The sequence below is a fragment of the Dermochelys coriacea genome, chromosome 7, assembly GCF_009764565.3.
Source record: "Dermochelys coriacea isolate rDerCor1 chromosome 7, rDerCor1.pri.v4, whole genome shotgun sequence".
NCBI classification, from domain to species: domain Eukaryota; kingdom Metazoa; phylum Chordata; order Testudines; family Dermochelyidae; genus Dermochelys; species Dermochelys coriacea.
Window position 1 is genome coordinate 83,476,986 of NC_050074.1, and position 20,841 is coordinate 83,497,826.

At 45.2% G+C, this 20,841-nt stretch overlaps 2 protein-coding genes across 2 annotated transcripts in view; one reads left to right on the forward strand and one right to left on the reverse strand.

Annotated features, from left to right (window-relative positions):
• The window catches only part of CHST3 (carbohydrate sulfotransferase 3), a 48,791-nt gene extending 30,388 nt beyond the window's left edge, over nt 1-18,403 (reverse strand). Inside the window, exon 1 of the mRNA XM_038411562.2 lies at nt 18,276-18,403. The gene's annotated coding sequence lies outside the window, so the exon portion shown is untranslated. The remainder of the gene's footprint in view (nt 1-18,275) is intronic.
• LOC119859429 (myosin IC heavy chain-like) lies at nt 16,337-20,512 on the forward strand. The gene is made up of 3 exons (XM_043519368.1): nt 16,337-16,463; nt 18,151-18,648; nt 19,367-20,512. Exons 1-3 carry the CDS (start codon nt 16,337-16,339, stop codon nt 19,381-19,383), a joined length of 642 nt encoding a protein of 213 aa, XP_043375303.1. The 3' UTR covers nt 19,384-20,512.
• Nucleotides 20,513-20,841: the final 329 nt, after the last annotated feature.

Here is a 20,841-nt window from a genome sequence, read left to right on the forward strand (position 1 = left end):
CTAGATCACCTCTTATATCTCCAAGTATCTGGGCATGCAGTGACTGTACAGGCACAACCAGCGCCCATCATTATGTGCTCAGCAGTAGCTCACGTGCTGCCTTGAATATGAAAACTAGTTTAAGGGACTGATCCTGAGAGGTGCCCAGAGATGCTTAGTTGTGCAGGCCCTTAACAAGACAGGTTTCAGAGTAGCAGCTGTGTTAGTCTGTATTCACAAAAAGAAAAGGAGTACTTGTGGCACCTTGGAGACTAACAAATTTATTTGAGCATAAGCTTTCGTGAGCTACAGCTCACTTCAATGGATGCATTCAGTGGAAAATACAGTGGGGAGATTTATATACATAGAGAACAATGGGTGTTACCATACACACTGTAACCCGAGTGATCACTTAAGGTGAGCTATTACCAGCAGGAGAGCGGGGGGGCGGGAGTGGAGGAATCTTTTGTAGTGATAATCAAGATGGGCCATATCCAGCAGTTGACAAGAATGGCTGAGGAACAGTGAGGGGTGGGGTGGGATAAACATGGGGAAATAGTTATACTTTGTGTAATGAGCCATCCACTCCCAGTCTCTATTCAAGCCTAAGTTAATTGTATCCAGTTTGCAAATTAATTCCAATTCAGCAGTCTCTCGTTGGAGTCTGTTTTTGAAGTTTTTTTGTTGAAGCACTGCCACTTTTAGGTCTGTAATCGAGTGACCAGAGAGATTGAAGTGTTCTCCAACTGGTTTTTGAATGTTATAATTCTTGACGTCTGATTTGTGTACGTTTATTCTTTTACATAGAGACTGTCCAGTTTGACCAATGTACATGGCAGAGGAGCATTGCTGGCACATGATGATGGCATATATCACATTGGTAGATGCGCAGGTGAACGAGCCTCTGATAGTTTGACTGATGTGATTAGGCCCTATGATGGTGTCCCCTGAATAGTTATGTGGACACAGCTGGCAACGGGCTTTGCTGCAAGGATAGGTTCCTGGGTTAGTGGTTCTGTTGTGTGGTGTGTGGTTGCTGGTGAGTATCTGCTTCAGGTTGGGGGGCTGTCTGTAAGCAAGGACTGGCCTGTCTCCCAAGATCTGTGAGAGTGATGGGTCGTCCTTCAGGATAGGTTGTAAATCTTTGATGATGCGTTGGAGAGGTTTTAGTTGGGGGCTGAAGGTGATGGCTAGTGGCGTTCTGTTATTTTCTTTGTTGGGCCTGTCCTGTAGTAGGTGACTTCTGGGTACTCTTCTGGCTCTGTCAATCTGTTTCTTCACTTCAGCAGGTGGGTATTGTAGTTGTAAGAATGCTTGATAGAGATCTTGTAGGTGTTTGTCTCTGTCTGAGGGGTTGGAGCAAATGCTGTTGTATCATAGAGCTTGGCTGTAGACAATGGATCATGTGGTGTGGTCTGGATGAAAGCTGGAGGCATGTAGGTAGGCATAGCGGTCAGTAGGTTTCCAGTAAGGGTGGTTATGTGACCATCGCTTATTAGTACCATAGTGTCCAGGAAGTGGATCTCTTGTGTGGACTGGTCCAGGCTGAGGTTGATGGTGGGATGGAAATTGTTGAAATCATGGTGGAATTCCTCAAAGGCTGCTTTTCCATGGGTCCAGATGATGAAGATGTCATCAATGTAGCGCAAGTAGAGTAGGGGCATTAGGGGACGAGAGCTGAGGAAGCGTTGTTCTAAGTCAGCCATAAAAATGTTGGCCCACCTTGATTATCACTACAAAAGGTCCCCCCACCCCGGCTCTCCTGCTGGTAATAGCTCACCTTAAGTGATCACTCGGGTTACAGTGTGTATGGTAACACCCATTGTTTCATGTTCTCTATGTATGTAAATCTCCCCACTTTATTTTCCACTGAATGCATCCGCTGAAGTGAGCTATAGCTCACGAAAGCTTATGCTCAAATAAATTTGTTAGTCTCTAAGGTGCCACAAGTCCTCCTTTTCTCTTAACAAGAGAGAATTTTGGCCAGGCTTTCCCACAAAGATTATGCCTCTACTTTCTGAAAAGTGCTGGGAATTCTTCAACTTCCACCTGCACAGCAGCTGGAGCCAATGTCTTGAGAAAAGGTTTGCCAAACATCTGATCTGAACGACCACACCTCCAATTTGTCCACACCCTGCTTGTCCAGACCCCACCCTTATACTTCATTGCAGTGTTTACACTAGGAATAAGCTGAATTCCTGATATGGGAACATGAAGCCAAAAGCCAAAATGGTACCAGATGAGAATTCCTGCCACCGTATTAGGGGAAACTTCCTCTAGAGAGAATGGCATCTGCATGATAGGGCATCTAAGAGTATGTCTACACTGTATTTTAAAACCCATGGCAGCAAGTCTCAAAGTGCAGTTCTACAGAGTTGGGTTTGTGGGGCTCATGCTACGGTGCTAAAATTGTGTATACATTCAAGCGTGGGCTGGAGCTTGGGTTCTGTAGCCTGGGGGAGTTCACAGCCCTAACTGCAATGTCTACACTGGTCCCCACTCCACTGAATCAACACGGCTGAGAAGAGTTTACTTTTGCAGACAGGCCTACAGAACTGTTCTGAGCAGCCTACACAGAGTAATGATTTGTAGAAATTCTTTTTTTGTCTACTTTTTATTTCTTTTAAATAGTTAAGCTGTGCCAATCCCAAGCCTGGATAAAAAAGAGAAGGGTTCTGCAGTTGTGTCTGCAACCCGCTCAGGTAAAATCATACTGTAACCCAAACTTGAGAATGGTAGGTGCAGATGAAGCACAAAACCAAGTATCCTGGCAACCAAATTTGTAACAAGAGTAGGCACAGGGAATGTACACACTTTGTATAGTACACGAAAGCCAGCACAGGTTACACAAGAAATGAAAAAATACCATCTTAATATAGTTGGTGTTGGTGATACAAAACGGGCAGGGAGTGGCATGGTGATGTCTGATGGTGCTACAATCTTACACTCGGGTGGAACAATGCATGAAAGAAGTGAAGGAATTATATTTGATAACTTCACAATCAAGACTCTGCTGCCTTAGGAGCCAATGAACAACAGAATCATAAGTCATGCTGCAAACAAGACATGACAAGTGTACAATAATTCAAGTATATGCACCATAAATGCAGCAGGTGACAGTGAAAAGGATACATTCTATGAGCAGGTGCAGCAAGTACTGGATGACATGCCTAACTGGGAGTCTTCAATGCACAAATCGTCAACAACTCTACTAGCTGGGAAGGAGTCATGGGCACAGTAGTTGGAAGGCGTCCAAGCTGATAATGGCAAACGGTTCTTGAATCTCTGTGACACAAGCACCCCAGAGATAGGAGAAAGGCTCTTGCAGCACAAGAGGACTCACAAGCTCACATGGAGATCACAGACAATGCAACTCTCAACAAGATAGGTATACACACAGACTAAGAGTTGGGCATCTTCTTTGAGAGACATCAGAATCAGCAGAGGAGTAGATGTTGCCTCCGATCATTTTCTTTTAGTGGCCATGTTTCAATTTAAACTTAAAAAGATCACAAAGACAGACAAAAAGAGTGTTTATAGCAATAGAGATGTTCAAGGACAAAGAAATGCAGATCAGATTGCATTTAGCAACCATTCCAGTGATTTACAGGGTCAGTTGATGAAAGTTTAGAAGACAGCTGGTCAAACTACAAGAAGACAGTAGTTTAGACAGCTACCACTGAGGGCACAAGAAAGATGCTTGGACATGGATTATATGTGGAACATAAGCAGTGACTGATGAGTGGAAAGCTCTGAAGGCAAAAAAGGAACAGTGCATGATGAAGGCAGAACAATTAGAGGTGGATGCAAGATACAGAGAAAAGGACAAAGAAATAAAGAAGGGATGCAGTCCAGATAGAAATGCCTGAGTTCAGGAGAAGGCTGCAGGGGCAGAAGCAGCGGAACAGAGGAGAGATTACAAGCAATCCTAAAGAATAATGAAAGACTTCTCAGGAAGAACCTGACTGTCACAGGTGATCCCCATCAGGGACTCTCACAAACAAATGTTGAAAACGCATGAAGAACAAGCCAGACAATGAAAAGAACATTTCCATTCCACATTAAACTGCCTAGAGCTGACACTTATGTACTGGTTTGAGAGAAATTACAACACTAAGGTAGAAATAGAAGAGGCACCAATAAGACCAATGAAATGAAAGCAGCCATTAGCGGCCTTAAACAGGGGAAAAGCTCCTTGGGTTGACAGAATTCAAGCACAGGTACTAAATGCAGGAGGCAAAATTCTAACTGAGTAGCTAATAAAACTCTGTAAAAAAAAAAAAAAAAAAAAAAAAAAAAGAGTGAAAGAACAAGTGTCACAAGACTGAAAGATGGTATCATCATGGCATTGCCAAAAAAGGGTGACATCATCAGTGCGTGAACTAGAGAGACACTGTACTGCTATCAATCCCAGGCAAAGTATTGGCTACCATCATACTGAATGGAATGAAGAAGGCAGTGGATGGAATATTACAAGAAGAACAGGCTGGGTTCTGTCCAGGTAGATCACATTGTGGACAGATATTCACTCTTTAACAGGTCATTGAAATAGCTACTGCTTGGCAAAATCCTATCTTAATTAACTTTATTGACTTTATGAAAGCGTTCGATAATATCCACAGATGCACGCTGTGGAATACTGCTAGACACTATGGGACACCAAACAAGCTGATCAACAAAATAAGGAGTATATGATGTCAACAGATGCATAGTAAGATCAGATACAGGCCTGGGTGAGTGGTTCAATATTGGGACTGGAGTTAGACACGTGTTGTGTTACCACCAATCCTCTTTGGATTAGCAATAGACAGGGTGATGAAGCAGGCAACAAATGGCATAATGGACACTGTAAAATGGGTTAGTGGAGACAAGTTACACAAGATTGACTTTGCTGATGAAACTGCTTTACTAAGTATGACCTGAAACAGAATCACTGCTCTTACACAGGAGAATAGGAAGCAGGAAAAACTGGATTGAAAGTAAATGCAAAGAAACCCAAGATAAGGTAGGAAACTGGACAACCGATGCAAAGGTCTACATGGATGGAAAACAAATGAAACAGGTAAAAAAGTGCTGCTCTCTTGAGAGTGTGATGACATTTGAAGATGGCTGTGATATAGATATTCATACAAGATGAAGGAAAGCAAACACCACATTTGGAAGGATGAACAAACAGAGATCTCCACATCAAACTAAGGTCAGACTATACCATGTGATTATACTGAGCAGGCTATTGTGTAGAGCAGAGACTTGGCCAATGACAGTGGCTAATAAAAAGAGATTGGAGGCTGCCTGTGACAGTTGGCTGAGGAAGACACTAGACATTTAATGGGAAGACAATAACAAATGTGAAAATAAAGGAGCTGACAAGAGCAGGACATGTTAGAAAAGATCATCAAAGAAAGCAGGCTCAGGTGGCTGGGACATGTACACCCTATTGAAGGTGGGAGACTTGCTAAGCAAGCACTGACTGGATACTCAAAGGAGGAAAGAGAAAGCAAGGAAGGCCCAGGAATAACTGGCAGAAGACAGTGACAGAGGATACTGAATGTACTGGCATCACCTGGGATGCACCACAATTTGGTCAGAAGTGAAAATGAGTCCCCAGTGCACGGCTGTCCCATCACAGAAGGTGGCAAATGATTTTGTACAACTGAGGAGGGACACCGGACTGCAGGGCATGCTGCAAGTCAGGACTGAGGTGCATTGGTACAGTTGAGCAGCAGAGGCCAGAACTGGAACAGTGGCATGCAACAAAGAAAGGACTGAGGTGTGTGGGCTGCCCTGGATGGGAATTGCAGCAGGGCTCCAGAAGAGGATTCTCTGCCTTCTCTCTCCCAGTTGTGCACACATTCACACATCTCACTTACTACTCTGCAGCTGCACACTCATGGTCACATACTCCATCTACCCCAGCTGATGGACCCTTGAACAGCATAGTCTGCCCCTTGAGGGGCCTGGGGCCATCCAGCCCTGCTGGAGTGTCAGACCCCACTTTGAAGGGGTCACGTGATGCCTGTAAATGGCTGAGAGAGCTGAGGAGGAAGGTTGGCACCTGTGAGAAAGGGGAACAGAATGAAAGGCCCCTGTAAACTGTGTCAGTCAGGGGAATAGCTTTGGTTTGGGTTATTTTACTAGTTTTGTGTGTGAATTAATAAAGTGTGCCTGAAAGAGACTGGTATGGTTAGTCCTTCCTGGGCTGGGGAAACAAGCCAGCAGCACTACAGATCCTATCTGTGCAACCATCAGTGTCAGCTCACTTCTAACTCCCCCTGTTCTGAGTATCTGGGGTGGGGGGGGGGAAGGAGGAGTACAACAGTAAATAAAAAGTCCCCAAACCAAGTAGTCAGAACAGTTTGGTGAGTTCTCCCTGCTCTTTTGATGGTTCAAAGCAGCACTTTCCAGCAAGGCCCATCTGCGGTTCTTCCTACAGCCAGAACTGCAAATGGTTGCATCAATAGTACAATTACAGCCCTGAAGAATTCATTTCTTCTTTCCTGAAGCTGTCTGCTGTCACCATCTCACCTAACTGAGCATAATTATATACTAGCATCACTTGCAATTCTCTGTAAGCACAAAACGCACAGATGGAATTGCTGTCTTATATAGGGAAAGGGAGGGAAATGAAGGTGTCAAGGAGAAAAGTATGGAACAAGAGACTAGGTGGACCAGGTACCTGCCAAAGTCAGTCGAAGGGAGTTTGCTCATGTCCATCCGTTCCTCCGTGTTGCAGACTATGGGCAGCAATAAATGGGAGACATCATATAGGAAAGGAAATAAATTTAACAGTTCAGATTACTAGGGCAAACCAGTGGAAGATGTGAATAAATGGAGTGACATTTTTCCCAAATGACTCAATGGTCAGTGAAAGAGCTCCTGAAGTGTGAACTGTGAGCATCTAGTTCTAGGTCCCATCCCCTTCTTTCTGGGATTCCTTAATTAATCCATCCTTTCTTTCACCTCCAACCCCTGCTTTTATCACTGTCCTCGGAGACAAAAATCTCAGTGGAAATGAACCTGTAGCATTAATTACTCCTCTCCAATGCCCTGGTGCTACTTCTTTGAACTTGATTGCGGTGCCAGCTGGTTAATGCTGCTGTAGAGTATTAATGTTCTAGAATCAGAGTACTCCAGCGTCAGACAGGGCGAAGGCTCCCGTTGTCTTGGAGTAATGGAGTCTGCGTTGGTGTCAGTTGGGACGAGGATCACCTTAGAATGGAAATTCATCTAGCACAAGAAATCTTGAACTGGTTTCTATGTGTTCATTTTGCATAGACTCTGCATCTCCTCTGCTGTGCACATCGCCATCCTTCTATTCTCCATCCCCAGCACTCCTCTCATACACACTCTCCAGGGATAAGCGGCACTCAATGGCTAAATAGTCAATGATGTTTTATAGCTTGATTAGTGCAGGGTAGAGATGTTTCTTCAAACCCACATCTGAACTGGCTGACTACAGACTACATTGGTCAAATTCAGACCCACGTAAGAGGGTGTAACTCCAGAGAAACTGCAGCCTGCTTTAACCAACTCTGAATTTCATCCCATCATTCAAACTGGAACTGTGACTACAGCTCCTGGAAATATTTACAGTATATATAAGTTCACAGACAATCTGGAGTGACTGCAAGAGCATAGATCACTTGAGAGGCTCTCCTAATGCCATAAATGGCAAAAAAGCAGTCCACTTAATGGATGGATTGGCTGTGTACTATTTATACTTGTGTGGACTGCATGTGATTCACTGCCTATAACAAAGACCTGAAGCAAGAATATCCTTGAATAGGAGTATACTGGAGAGCTTACTAGGACACATGCCCAATCACAAAGGGAACTGATGCCCCAGCCCAAAAGTCTTGCCTTCAGCATGTAGTTTTTGAGGGGGCTACTGCAGGACTTAGTGGCAGCCAGAGCCAGGCAGAATGCAAGTAACTCCCATGTAGCTCAATCCTTTTTCCAGCATTCCTGCTATTTCATACCTGGGCCTCCACCAAACAGACCACCAGACCTGATGTACAGTGCTTAACTGGATGGCAGTTTTGTGATGCGAGCAAACATTCACTGAAATCAGCAAACATTTAATTTGTAAGCCTAAATAGGATTCAAACCTTGCACACCAACAGGGAAGTCTTACACACTAATGCACTGTGCTACTTATTCCCACTTCAAAGAATCGTATGGAACAAAATACATAGACTAGGATATTCCTGCCAAGTTGGAGTTGCTTTGTTTCTAATTTCTGGCTGTACATTATAAGTGCTGCAGGTAGCACTGCAATAATTAAGGCTGACCAACTCCTTCCACTATAATACTCTGTTTTCAGTGGCTTATAATACATATATTTCATCTTTTTACTTTGTCGGCTTAAAAAAAATAACTGAGAGCTAATGAGAAAAAAACACTGTGAAAATAGCAGTGGGATAAGAAGTATAGTCTTAGTTGTGGTTTCTGATGCTATTTTTGTTCACTGTCTGAAGAAAACCTTGTAGCCTATAAGTCGCTTCTAACTTGACTGTCTCTTCAGACTATATTGTATTAACCACTATAGTGGTTGTTCAAACTCTTACGCCTCCTTCGGAAACATATGACAAATTCTTCCTGCTCCCTTTCTCTAAGTGAAACTTTGATGCTGTCTCTGGACTTTCTCAAGTTATGATGTTACTAATGTAAAAATAAAATAAAGTCTGGGTGGATTGCACAGCTTGTTTTCAAAACATATCCTCGGAAATATCAGCTTGACTTAGGGATTCTAAGCATGTAAATGTGGCTACATGCCCTCGAAATAGGAACACTAGATAAAGAGGGTGGTGTGTGTGAATTTATATTCACTAGGCCATTCTCACTGTAGGCAGACAATCTACTACTCTGTAGCCACCATCTTGCCAGTTAAGATGGGAGCAGCCATGCAAGAAGGAGTCCCATTAACAAATGCATAACATGAAGCAGCATGAACATGGGACCAGTGTTGCTTGATCACAGGGTGAAAGCCTTGGCTGGGTTTGACTGACAAAGCCGTTTTGTTTTGTTTAAGATGATGGCCAAGCAGAATTTTATTTAAAAATTAAAATCAAAGAGTATCTATGTGAGTAAAAAAGTTGTCGCACTGTACATTTTTAAAGCTTCCTGAAATGGGACCAACTCCCATCCAAATAAAGTAGCCAGTGTTCTCCTGGAAAGCCTCAGTAAGAGCAGAAAGGTTGGGGCTAGTGAATGTACAAGTAACTGCTGCACCACCCTACCTATGACTCTTCAGCATGGATATAGGGGACTGACTTTCAGTGATTTTCAAGGTGGCATCCCTGGAAAACTCCCAGAACTCTGTAACTTTAGGTTAAGAGCATTTTTACTCTCTCTCCTACTTGATTCTGATGCAGTCTCTTGATGCAAGGAAGAGAAACTGGATGGGTTTATACCATCTCTCCTCTAAGCAAAAAAGAATTCTGGCGTCTCTGTTTCAGCCAGTGCAAGCAAACAAGACTCCCCCACACCTCTTCCACGCATTATTTACAGTATTGATTCCATAAGCAAAGAGTCAGGGAATCCAGTCTCAGTAGGTCCTCAGACTCTCAATAACTCCTCTGTTTTGACACAGCTTTGGCATGAGTTAAACTTGGATCTCCCTAGCTGCCAGCTATCTAGATGGTTAGATGGCAACATGTATGCTTAGGAGAGGAATATAGGGAAGGAGTACATAGGTGGGTATATATGTGGATGGGATGGGTTTGAGTGGAAATGTACAAGTTGTGTGGATGCTGCCACATGGCAGTGGCCTTGCATAAAGGATGATCAAAGGCAGTCTTGTTAGTAGAAATATATAAGTGACAGCATATGTGCACCCAGTGTTGAGAGCACAGCAGATATCCGATATGGGCAGACTTTTGTCACTTCTGAATTGTTATTAGCAAGTTCAGAAAAAGAAACTGAACCTTTAAAACTCCTTCTTCCCTCCCTATGTTTCCTACACCAGTCTATCTTCCTCTGTCTATGCTGCTAATTTTCTTAAAGCTTAACAATTCTCCTGAGTTCTAGGTTCTCTGTCATCTGGGGCAGTTCAGGTTTTTTTCTTTCTTTCATTGTTTTTGATTTTGTTTTCAAATAAAAGTAGTCCATGCAAGGCCACAAAGAGAAGAATGGACCATTGCTTCCTCTTTATTCTCTGTAGTACTCTGGAGGACAGAAGCAAACTATGGAGACAGAACATTCACTGCTCTACAAGTCACTCATGTTGCAGTCTATTTATTCATACATTTTGTAATTAGATTTTTTTAAAAGCTACTAATTCCTTGATATTGCTTGCCCTGTTCTTCTCATTTGCTCATTTTCCCATCATCCACTACAGGCTAACAGCTGTTTCTCTCTCTTTTAATATTTGTTTCATTATTTTGCTAGGGTACATGTATCAGATATTATTTGTATTATGGTAACAGCTAGAGGCCCCTGTTTAGATCAGAGCCCCGCTGTGCTAGAACCCATACATACACACAGCAAAAGACAGTCCATGCCTCACAGACATTACACGAAGACTACTTTGAATAGGTTTTCCATAGCCCTGTTAAACTAAATGTGCTGGACACTGCAGCAGTCATTGTTAAAAGAAAAATACAAGTGAGAGAAGGGGCGTGTTCTGGCTTTTGTTTCACAGGTGGTTGCTGAGGCCCAGAGAGATTGGGATTTGCCCATGGTCAGGCAGGAAGTCTGTGGCAGAGCTGGGGATTGAACCCTGATCTCCTGAGGCCAGACCAGTCCAATATTCATGTCTATTCTTCTTTTTCTTCTATCAATTTATAGTAATTAGTTGCTTTAAAACTCCATGGTAGTGGTTTTTACATCCTATAGCTTGGTACATGGTCTGTGGCCAGCAGACAATTTCTGTCCAAACTTGAGATGATTTAAGTAATTAGTTTTTGAGATACAGAACTCAGACAATCAATTTTTAATCCTGCTTTTAAAAATTTGTCTAATTCCCCCCCCCCCCATCTTATCTCAGAAACAGATTCTTCTAGAAACTTCAGATGAAGTTTATTGAGAAGCTTTGGGCAAGGTCTAGTGTGTGTGAACAAATCTGACACAGGGAAAGGCATATTTGTAAGCTATTCACTGGCAAAATAAGGACCATCAGCATGAGGTGTCAGGCTCCAGCAGAATGTAAAGGGCTATCAGTTGACTGGTGCAGACTTAAGCTTTCTTTATTAGTTTTCAGTACATTTCCAACCCTTCTGCTTGTGGAGAGAGCCTTCCAAGTGGAAACTCTTTGCTTGTGAGTTCTGTAATGGATTCTTCTGAAACATCAGAGATGGCCATGGCAGGAGATGGGACACTGGGTGGGATGGGCCAAGGCTTTAAGGTGGTACTGAGCTTTCGCTCTCTCTCAGGTGCTTGGCTGGCTGGTTCTTGGTCACATGCTCAGGGTCTAACTTGATCGCCGAATGTGGAGTCAAAAAGAAATTTCCCAGGTCAGATTGGCAGAAACCTTGGGGTCTTTTCACCAGCCTCTGCAGCATGCTGGTCATTCGCCAGGATTATCTGGGTGTATCTTGCTTAATTGTTTCCCTGCCATTGTGGGAGCCTCAGGCCCTGATGCACCTTGGTCCACCCTATTCTCTGCCTATGGGATATAATTGTCTATTCTCCTGGCAACAGTAAAACTTTGGTCTAATGTCAGTTGCTGGGTTATTGTGTGGCTGCTGAGCGGGGTTGGTGGCCTGTGCTATACAGGGAGGTCAGACTACAGGATCTGGTGTTCCATTCAGGCTTTAAACTTTATGACAGTAAAAGAACAGAAAAATTCTGGTCCACTCCCCCTTGTTAGCTATGGCCTTGCCCAGGCTCCTCACTCACTCATTTGCTACTGACATCTTCTCCTTCCAGGTGCACCCCACGCCAGGCCAAAGGCGACAGGCACCATCAGAGTCTTCATTACCCACCCACTCCTCTCTGATAGCTGCTTTTTTCTTCAGTGGCTCTACTAGCAGTACTACCAGGAGAAACTGTCCACTCCTCTCCCCTACTACAGTACATGAGCCAGCCCAGCACCTCCCTTGCCCTTATAGAGACTGAAGACTTCTTAAAAGCCTATGGAAAAATCTGACAACAGAACATCACAAGTCCCACTCTCAGGAGCCTTACGTTTGCAGTGGAAATCCCCTCCCAACAGGACTGGAGAAGGGCTTAGAGACATGTCAGGAAAGAAAAATGAAATATTTTCCTGTCTTGGTTAAGCTCCCAACCTCTATCAACTGCTGTTTGAAGAGAAAGTTGGTATTACCCTGCAGAGAGAGAGAGAGAGAGGGAACACACATCCCAAGGTTCCTCAGAACTAAAATAATCCAATTGTACCTTTCACACCACAAGAAATGAAGCTCACAAATAAAGCCATGAACCAACCATATTCTATAACAGCATCTGACTCTTTACAGTTTTCCCAGAAAACTGCATGGGCATTCTGTGGCCCACTCCTTATCCCACTTCCTCCCTCCCTCAATTCTAACACATCTGGCCCTGGTGAGTTTAGAAAGAGAAAAGGAAGGACTTGTTTCTGACTCACATACCAAAATTTCAGGATAGAGCACTGGACTGGGACTCAGGAGGCCTGGGTTCTATTTCCAGCTCTGCCACTGGCCTGCTGGGTGACCTGGGGCAAGTCACTTCCTCCTTCTTTGTGGCTCAGTTTCTCCATCTGTAAAACTCAGGGATAATGGTATTGACCTTCTTTGTAAATCCCTTTGAGACCTACTAATGAAAACTGCTATTTAAGAGCTAGTTATTATTTATTATATGTTGTGGGTTACATAAAGAATCAAATCCTGCAGGTAAAACTCCTATTGACTTCAGTGCCTAAGTAAGGACTCCAGAATTTCTGTGTCTCGTGTGTGTGTGTATGTGTGTAAAGAGAGAGAGACCGTGCAAGGGTTATACTTAAGTTTAAAATAGATGCCAGTAGTTTTCTTCTCAGCCTGTTTACTCACTGGGGTTCATGGGAGGTCAAGCTGGGGACTTGCTTATTTATTTTCCTCACTTTGCCTCACAGTCCTCCTCCAGACCGCTCTGGATAGGTTTTCCACTGCCCTGATAAACTGACTAAGTGTGCTGGGTACAGTAGCATACACTCGGAAGAAAAAAGCAAATGAGATGAGCATTTGTAAGAAAAGAAGCTGCATTCTGGCTCCCAACGCAGCCCAGACTGGGGAAACAGGAAAAAGTGCTGGTAAAAGCCAGCAGATCTGTACTGGTATTTTTATAAAAATCTTTTTATGTATTTACTTCAAAATTCTGGATACAGATGGACTTTCTAGGCCCATTATTTATTATTGTGTCTGCCTTGAAATAGGAACTGATCGGTGATAACCAGAATGGGATTTGCTTTTCTGTCATGCCTTTTATACTCATGGAATCCCAAAGGGCTCTACTAAGCAATGACTTGGGCGTGAGGGGCTTTATTAATAATGGTAGTGCTGCCATGACTCTGTAGTTCAGATGGATCACTGTGTGTTCTTTTTCCTCTAGAGCAGAAGCACACCAGCCTGATAAGGTGCTGTGCTATGGCAGGATGCTGGCCCTTTCTCCAGGGACAACAGACCTGGGCTAGCACAGCTCGCACTAACACTCTAAAAAAAGCTGCATAGACAGAGCTGTGAAGTTGCAGCTGGGGCTGGAGCTCAGGCACTGAAGACTAAGGAAGGACTTCCAAGCTCTGTCTCCAGCCCAACCCACAAGTTCAAAGAGCTGTCTATACTGCTCTAAACACTAGTGTGAGCCCCACTAAGTCTGTTAACCCGGGCTGGCAGGCTTGCTCCAAAATGTGTGTTGACATACCCATAGTGCACACCTGAGAAGGAGAACTGTCTCTTCTTTCTTTCTCTAGCAGTTTTGCCTTTCTCTAGCAATTTTGTTTGACTTGTCATCTGCCCCCCCCTTTCTGGTTGCCTCCACTGGGCTTTGTGCCAGGGAAGTCTGTTGAAATGAAGCAGAACCCTGTTATTGTTTGCTGGATCTGACTATAAGTGAAAAGTGCCTCACTGGATATTTTTGCTGCCTCCAAAAATACTCCATTGACTCAACTACAGTTAAATGAAGATGGACTTTTCAGGGAAAGACATCAACACTAGACAGAGGGCTTGTTCCAGGTAGCATTTAGATAGCTGCTCTCCAATCCTCCATCCCCGTCATGGCTCTGTAAATACCTTCCAACTGGTGTCTTGTAAAGGAGGAAGCCCTTAGCAGATTGTGCTCTAGTTTTGTCTTCATTAGCATTACTAATTAACTCAAGTTAGCGAACACATTTGTGCATGTCAGCCTGGACACCACAAATATTTGTGGTTTATCCTAGAACAAATGTTTGTGTCCTGGAGCAAAGGTTTGGGGCGTGTCCAGACTGGTAGCTAACTTAAGGTAACTGATATAATCAACCCTTTGGAGTTAAAAATCCTCTGGTGTAGACATACACTATGTTGCTATGTTATAACCCTGGTATAAAGGGGAACTAAAAATGTAGTGGCCAAGTGCCTCATGTTCAGGAAGCTCTGACAAAGAACTGCAATTGTGGAAGAGCTTGCAATGTCTCAAATCCACTCCAGAACAAACGAAACACTAAAACACAGTGTGCCATACCAGCTCATTACATGCATTGGCCAGGTCATTTCATGTTATAACATTACAAGTCCAGGCAATGTAATAATGCCCTCAGAAACCCTTTACTCAGAAGGAAGAAGAGTAAGGAGGGCTGGGAAACAATTTTAATAGGAGAAAAACTGATGAGGGAGACAGAGTTAGGAGCTTTGGGTTCTGCTTGTTTTACAAATATGAAAGGCTAGACCCTACCTCACCTCTTCAGTGTCCTGGACACATTCAAGCTAAGGGTTCTGCCATCAGACAGTTTTTAAGCAGGAGAAATGAAAACCACACAAGTAACAGAGAATGTAACTCCCTACAACTGTGAGGTCTTTGTGGGGCAGATGGAACAGTAGGGACGGACAGGGAATGAGATGGCAAGTTATTGGGAGTCTTGAGGAATGTTTCAATTTCTACTCTTCTATCTATTAAAAAGCAAGGGTAGCAGGAGACTGCTTCTCCTGATCACCTCTTGGGCCATATGCCCTTGAAGAAATTATGTAGGTATGTGATTTCTATAAAAAGGTGTGATACAGGAAATGGTTTGGGAAGGGGAAAGAACAATACAGCATATAATTTACTAGTTATTCTGTAGACTATTTAGTAAGAGAGATCATCTCCTGGACCCATCTCCCCTCCCAGCCCAACCCTCAATCACTGCCTCCTTAGTTCCCAAAGTGGTTCACTGTGCAGACTGCCAAAAAGGGCTAAGAGGGGCACTGCTGAGCCATGAGTAGGCAGGCCTGAGAACTACTGGTTTACACCCCATCATATGTGCAGGTAAAGAGGGAATGAGTTGCGCCTGGCTGCTGCTGTTTCTCTGTAGCACAAGATACAATGTTGACTGGTGTGTGCACGCTCTTCCCACTCCGTCCCCAGAGCACATTTGGAACAATGAATGTATGTCTTTGTCTCAGTAAGTTCTCTCTCAAGGATATGTATTTTATGTATTGCTTTCAAACCCTCCTACAACTCAGGTTCCCTCTCTCCCACTCTGGGAAAATGCCCTTCTAGACAGTCACCCAATTTCTATGGGAATGGAATGTCCTTTTCTATTTCTCATAATCCCCCTGACCCATTCCTGCACTAAGAGAACAGAGAAACTGCTAAGCACTGTGCCTGTTCAATAGGCTAGTCTGAGACCCGCATTGCTCCAGTTTTATTGTGTAAACAAAGCAGTATGTTATGCAGTATGATCCCACTATCCAAGCTCCTGCAGATAGGACAGGAAGCAAGAAGTAGTGTTAAGAAATAGAGCATTCCAGCTAGTAAATATATCTGTTGTTGTGCTCCTGGGGAATTGGAATGAATATCCCAGAATGCATCTGTGTGCATATAGCACATTTCCAGGAAACATAGTGTCCCCCCCAAAAGCAACAAGTCAGGTGTGTGTGTTACTGACTAACATCATTATCTCTTCATCACCCTGCTCTGGACCCATAAATCACCCCACTTAGTAGTGGAAAAGGACAAGTAATGCAAAAAGGGACTTAGATCCCTTGGGGAAAAGAGGTAAGTCAAGATGAAATCCTGTGGTTTATACATATAGGGATCTATTCTCCCACTGATGAATGAGGGATTTATGTGGATAAGTTCTCTGAATATTAAAAGGAATTATTCACAGAAAGCCTCACATGCTCCGACAGAAGAATACACCCATGTGTCTGTTTCTCCATCTCAGAGTTTGGCTACAGCAATCAGCTAAGTCAACAGGAGTCAGTGCTTCCGATAACTGTGGCTGAAGTCTAAAATGGAGGAATTAGCAAGATTTGCAGTGGACCTGCCGATGCCAACTCTGCATCAGAACTCTCTGGATGGAACTTTCAGACATGGACTGGTGCTTAGCCCCAGTCTGCATCATGGAGAAAGAGAAATAAGTGAGGAGAAGTTTCCACACCTCTGAGAAAGAAAACAGGGTTGACAAGAAAGATGATGCAATTCCAAGATACTTATGAGTAAGTTCCCTTTTCTAGACCCAGACACATTGCTCTTTTTGGACAGAAGCTCACAGAGGGGGACTGCCTGTCCTTAATTTTTAACAAAGTAACCAAAAGAACTACATGGTGTGGGAGGTTCCATTGCTAGCAAGATCTTCTCTCCTGAAGAACTGCATTCAGATCTAGCTAACTACAGTAGTGAAACGAAGTCCTCAAGGGGCATTTGTCCCCAAAACCAAGACGTGGTTTAGGGTAGTTGACATTCTCTGCCCATGAGAAGCCCAGGAATTATCAGAGGCTGCTGCATGCCAGGCCTGCCTGAGGTGGATTGTCAGAGGTGGATTCTCAAAACTGTCTATAGTAGCCAAGGCCAGGAAAGATGCTGCAGCTAAAGTCTGAAGTGAATTGGTAGAGGTGGGTGGGTGAGCCCATGATAGAAACTGAAGAAAGTAAAGAGCTAAGGGGGAACATACAACATTTTAGCTATTAATATTAAACAGGAATAGCATCTGCAGCTACCCTAGCTAGGATACTGTTACAAAGATCATCAACCTTTCTGCTTCAGAGTTGATACTGATCATCAGCTGGGATCAGGAAGAAATCCCTCCTTCCTCTCCCTGTATAGCACTATGTGGTGCATTAAAGAGATTTTAAACCTTCCTCTAAAGCATATGACCATTGTCAAAAACAGGATATTGTACTACTTTAGATAAAGGGACTGCCAGGTTTCTGATATAGTTGCACTTCCCTATTCTTCATGTCATGGAAAAAGAAACCATACCTAGCACCGGTCCCTTTGTTTCCACCTACCTGGATGTGTGAGTCTTCCTTAATTCCAATGAATATATTTTTATTTAGTAGGTTACATATAGTTAACTGGCCAGATCCTCAGCTGGTGTAACTAGCATAGCTCTGTGCTGGCCCAGCATATTCAAGGCAAGCATTTTAGCCTGTGCTTTGAACTGCCTTTCACGCCCAACAATGCTGCTTCATTTTAAATCTGGTGGCAATTTACATTCTGGAAGGAGGTTCCATGAATCATTCCCTAAAACCGTCCATCTGAACAGGCCGCGTTGCACGGCACACACACAAGTTTTCCCGAATTGAATCCCAAAGTTGGAAGGACAATCAGTGCAATGATTCCTGCCCGGGGAGAGCTGCAACCGCTGCTCCCGGCTTTGCAGGAGAGCCTGACCCTACAACTCGCAGCCTGGCTTTGGGCTGAACGGCTTTTTATCTTCTCCTCTTTCTGCTTCATGCCGCTTATTCCTTTTTTGCAGCGTGGCCTTCGCAAAGCCAAAATCCGGCTAGTTGCTCCCAGGGACCCACCGTGTCTAGCTTGTTCTTGGGCTCTCTTCTCTCCCTGCCTTCTGGCCGCCCCGGTTCGTCCCTGGGGGAGCGCTAGGAGCACGCGGGGTGCTGCGGGACAGACAGACCGACCGACCGACCAGGGGCCGCGCGCCCGCCGGCGCAGCCCGGCTCTCCCCGCCCCACCGCGCCCGGCCTGTGCTCGCTCTTCTCTTCTGGGCGTGTCGGGGGGGGGGGGGGCAGGGGTCCCAGCCGCGCTCCTCGGGGCACGTTTCCTGCCCCCCTCAGGGAGCAGCTGGACGGCGCCTCCCCCGCGCAGGGTCCCCGCCGAGGCTGAGCGCGCCGCGGGCATCCGCGCACGAAGGGCCCCCCCCCGCCCCGCCCCACCAAGGAACAAAAGCGGCAGCGAGGCGTCGGGACCGTGCACGCGAGCGGCTGCCTTACCCGGCCCGCCTCGCTCCTCCCGGGGACGGCCGCGGGGCGCTCTGCCCGGCGGGACGGGCTGCGGCCGGGGGACCATCCGCGCTCGCTCCTCCAGCGGTGCAGCGCCCTTGCTCCTGCGGAAAGCGCCGCTGCTTCCCCGTGCCAGCCTGGGGCTCGCTCCCTCCCGCAGCCGGCGGCTGGGCTCTCGCCCCGGGCTGGATGCCGCGGGGGGCGGGACGAGAGGGTCGCTCTCAGAGCAGCCCCCGGGGGCGGAGGAGCGAGCTGGCCTCCCCCCAGGCGCAGGCACAGGAGCCTCACGCCGCCGCCTGGAGCCCGGAGCGGCTCCCGGCCCCTCGGAAACTCGCTGCGACGGGCGGCGCAGGAGAGTTCTCAAGTGAGCCAGAGTCACCAGCGGGTCCCCCGGGCTAGAGGAGGAGACAGGGGAAGGGAGAGGCGCCTGCTCCGCCCCGCCGCGCCCCGCCGCGCCGCGCCGCTCGCCCCCTCCTGGGAGCAGCCCGCTAACAAGGACCCTTCTGTTGGCTTTGTTCGAGACCTGCCGCGCCACGCCGCCCTTCGCGTCTCCGCCGCCGGCCGGCTCTCCAGGCGCAAAGCTGCGGCGGAGGCGGCCGGGTGCGCCTCTGGCCAGACGTGCAGAGGCGTACAGTGGCGGCGGGAAAAGAAACTTGGCGGGAGGGGGGGGGAGGCGTGAGACAAGGTGTGTGTGTGTGTGTGTGTGTGTGTGTGGGCGGGGGGGGGATGGAGCGAAAGGACAGGACACACTAGTGAGCTGTAGCTCACGAAAGCTTATGCTCTAATAAAAAGAAAAGGAGGACTTGTGGCACCTTAGAGACTAACACATTTATTAGAGCATAAGCTTTCGTGAGCTACAGCTCACTTCATCGGATGCATTTGGTTGAAAAAAAAAAAAACAAGTTTTTCCGATGAAGTGAGCTGTAGCTCCCGAAAGCGTATGCTCTAATAAATGTGTTAGTCTCTAAGGTGCCACAAGTCCTCCTTTTCTTTTTGCGGATACAGACTAACGCGGCTGCTGCTCTGAAACTTCATCTGTGTTATCTCCGCACTTCTGATTGCATTATCCCTCCCCTCTGCAGGCGAGGAGATAACTTAGGAGGGAATCGCCCGTCTGTGAGAGCCAAAGCTCTGAAGTCACTCGGATCCTGACTTCCCACTTTAGTAGGAGGGATTTCAAGCGCCTTTTCAATCGGACTATTCCAAGGCCGTTGTCGACCCCATTTATTACGATTGTATCAATGGTAATTTTGCACATGGATCATGGGTGGGACAGGACGCCCTTCTCCTCGCTGTAGTATGCACAAAGGGAAAGAGATTACACAGAAGGAAAAGCGGGAAAGCGTGCATATCCTCTCTCTTTTTGAAGGAAAGCGCCTTTGTGACTAAACAGTTTCCATATTAGTGTGGCCGGGTTGTATTTCATATTTTCATTATTGTGTATTTTCTGTTGCTCCAGGGCTCTTCAGATTATAGATGATGGACTAAATTTGTAACCCTTCTTGCTCAGCTTGTGGCAATAATGCTTCCACTGTGTTTCCATTCCAGAGCAAGGGATCTGATACAGTACTGTGAAAGCTTTTTTCCAGTGGAGAGTGTTGATCTCAGATCAGCAGCTGCTCTTGGGAGAGGACACTTCCTTGCACTCAGGTGTTGTGGTTTTAGTGTAATACCTGGATGGAGCAGATGCAGGATGCAGATCTGAATTTCAAACATCCCAGAGTTTATGGATATTTAGAGACAGGGTTTAGATTTGGGGCCATTTTTAGTTGTTACTGATGTGGTGACCCAAAACCTGCAGTTATTAAAAATATCCTTCATTGTCACATTTATACTTCTAGCACTATAAGGTGTATATGCACCCCATGTATTGAAATACTTTAAGGGATAACAGTAATAGGTATATAAGCATGTATACACAACTTTAATTCCACTTGAGCATTCAGATTACATTATAAACCACAAAGCAGCATTCAGATCACCAGAACCTGTGAGATGGAATTTATTTGTGTGACATTGCAGCAAGTCAGTTATTTTGGAACAGCTGGGTGTATATCAAAGATTCAGCAAACACATGAGCCTCAGATCCTTGTATTTTTTTGTAAAAACCCTTCAGAGCTTGTAAACTTGCTCCCACTCTCCCCTCCTTTCACCGTAAACCTCAGTCTGCAAGCCCACAATGAGTGAGATCCTCAAATAAATAATAAATAAACCACATGGAAAACTGCTCCACCAAGAGGTCAGGAAATTCAATTTATCTCCCTAAAGCTCCTATTTAAATTGGCTTCTGGCTCCAAATGCAGAAGCTAAGCAAGCTGCTGAAACATTGTAATGGTAATGTTTTTTCTAAAATTGCTTTATCAATTTCTCACTATAAATGAGATTGTGTGAGAATTTGTGTGGGCATTAATGCATATGCAGCTTTATATGTGTACACCACTTTGTATATGTTCACATTTATGCACATGGAATGTGTGTGAATGTATGTGTGAGCATATTTTTGTGTTATGGTGTGTGTGTACATAAGCGAGTTTGTAACCGCATATGTATGTGTGCA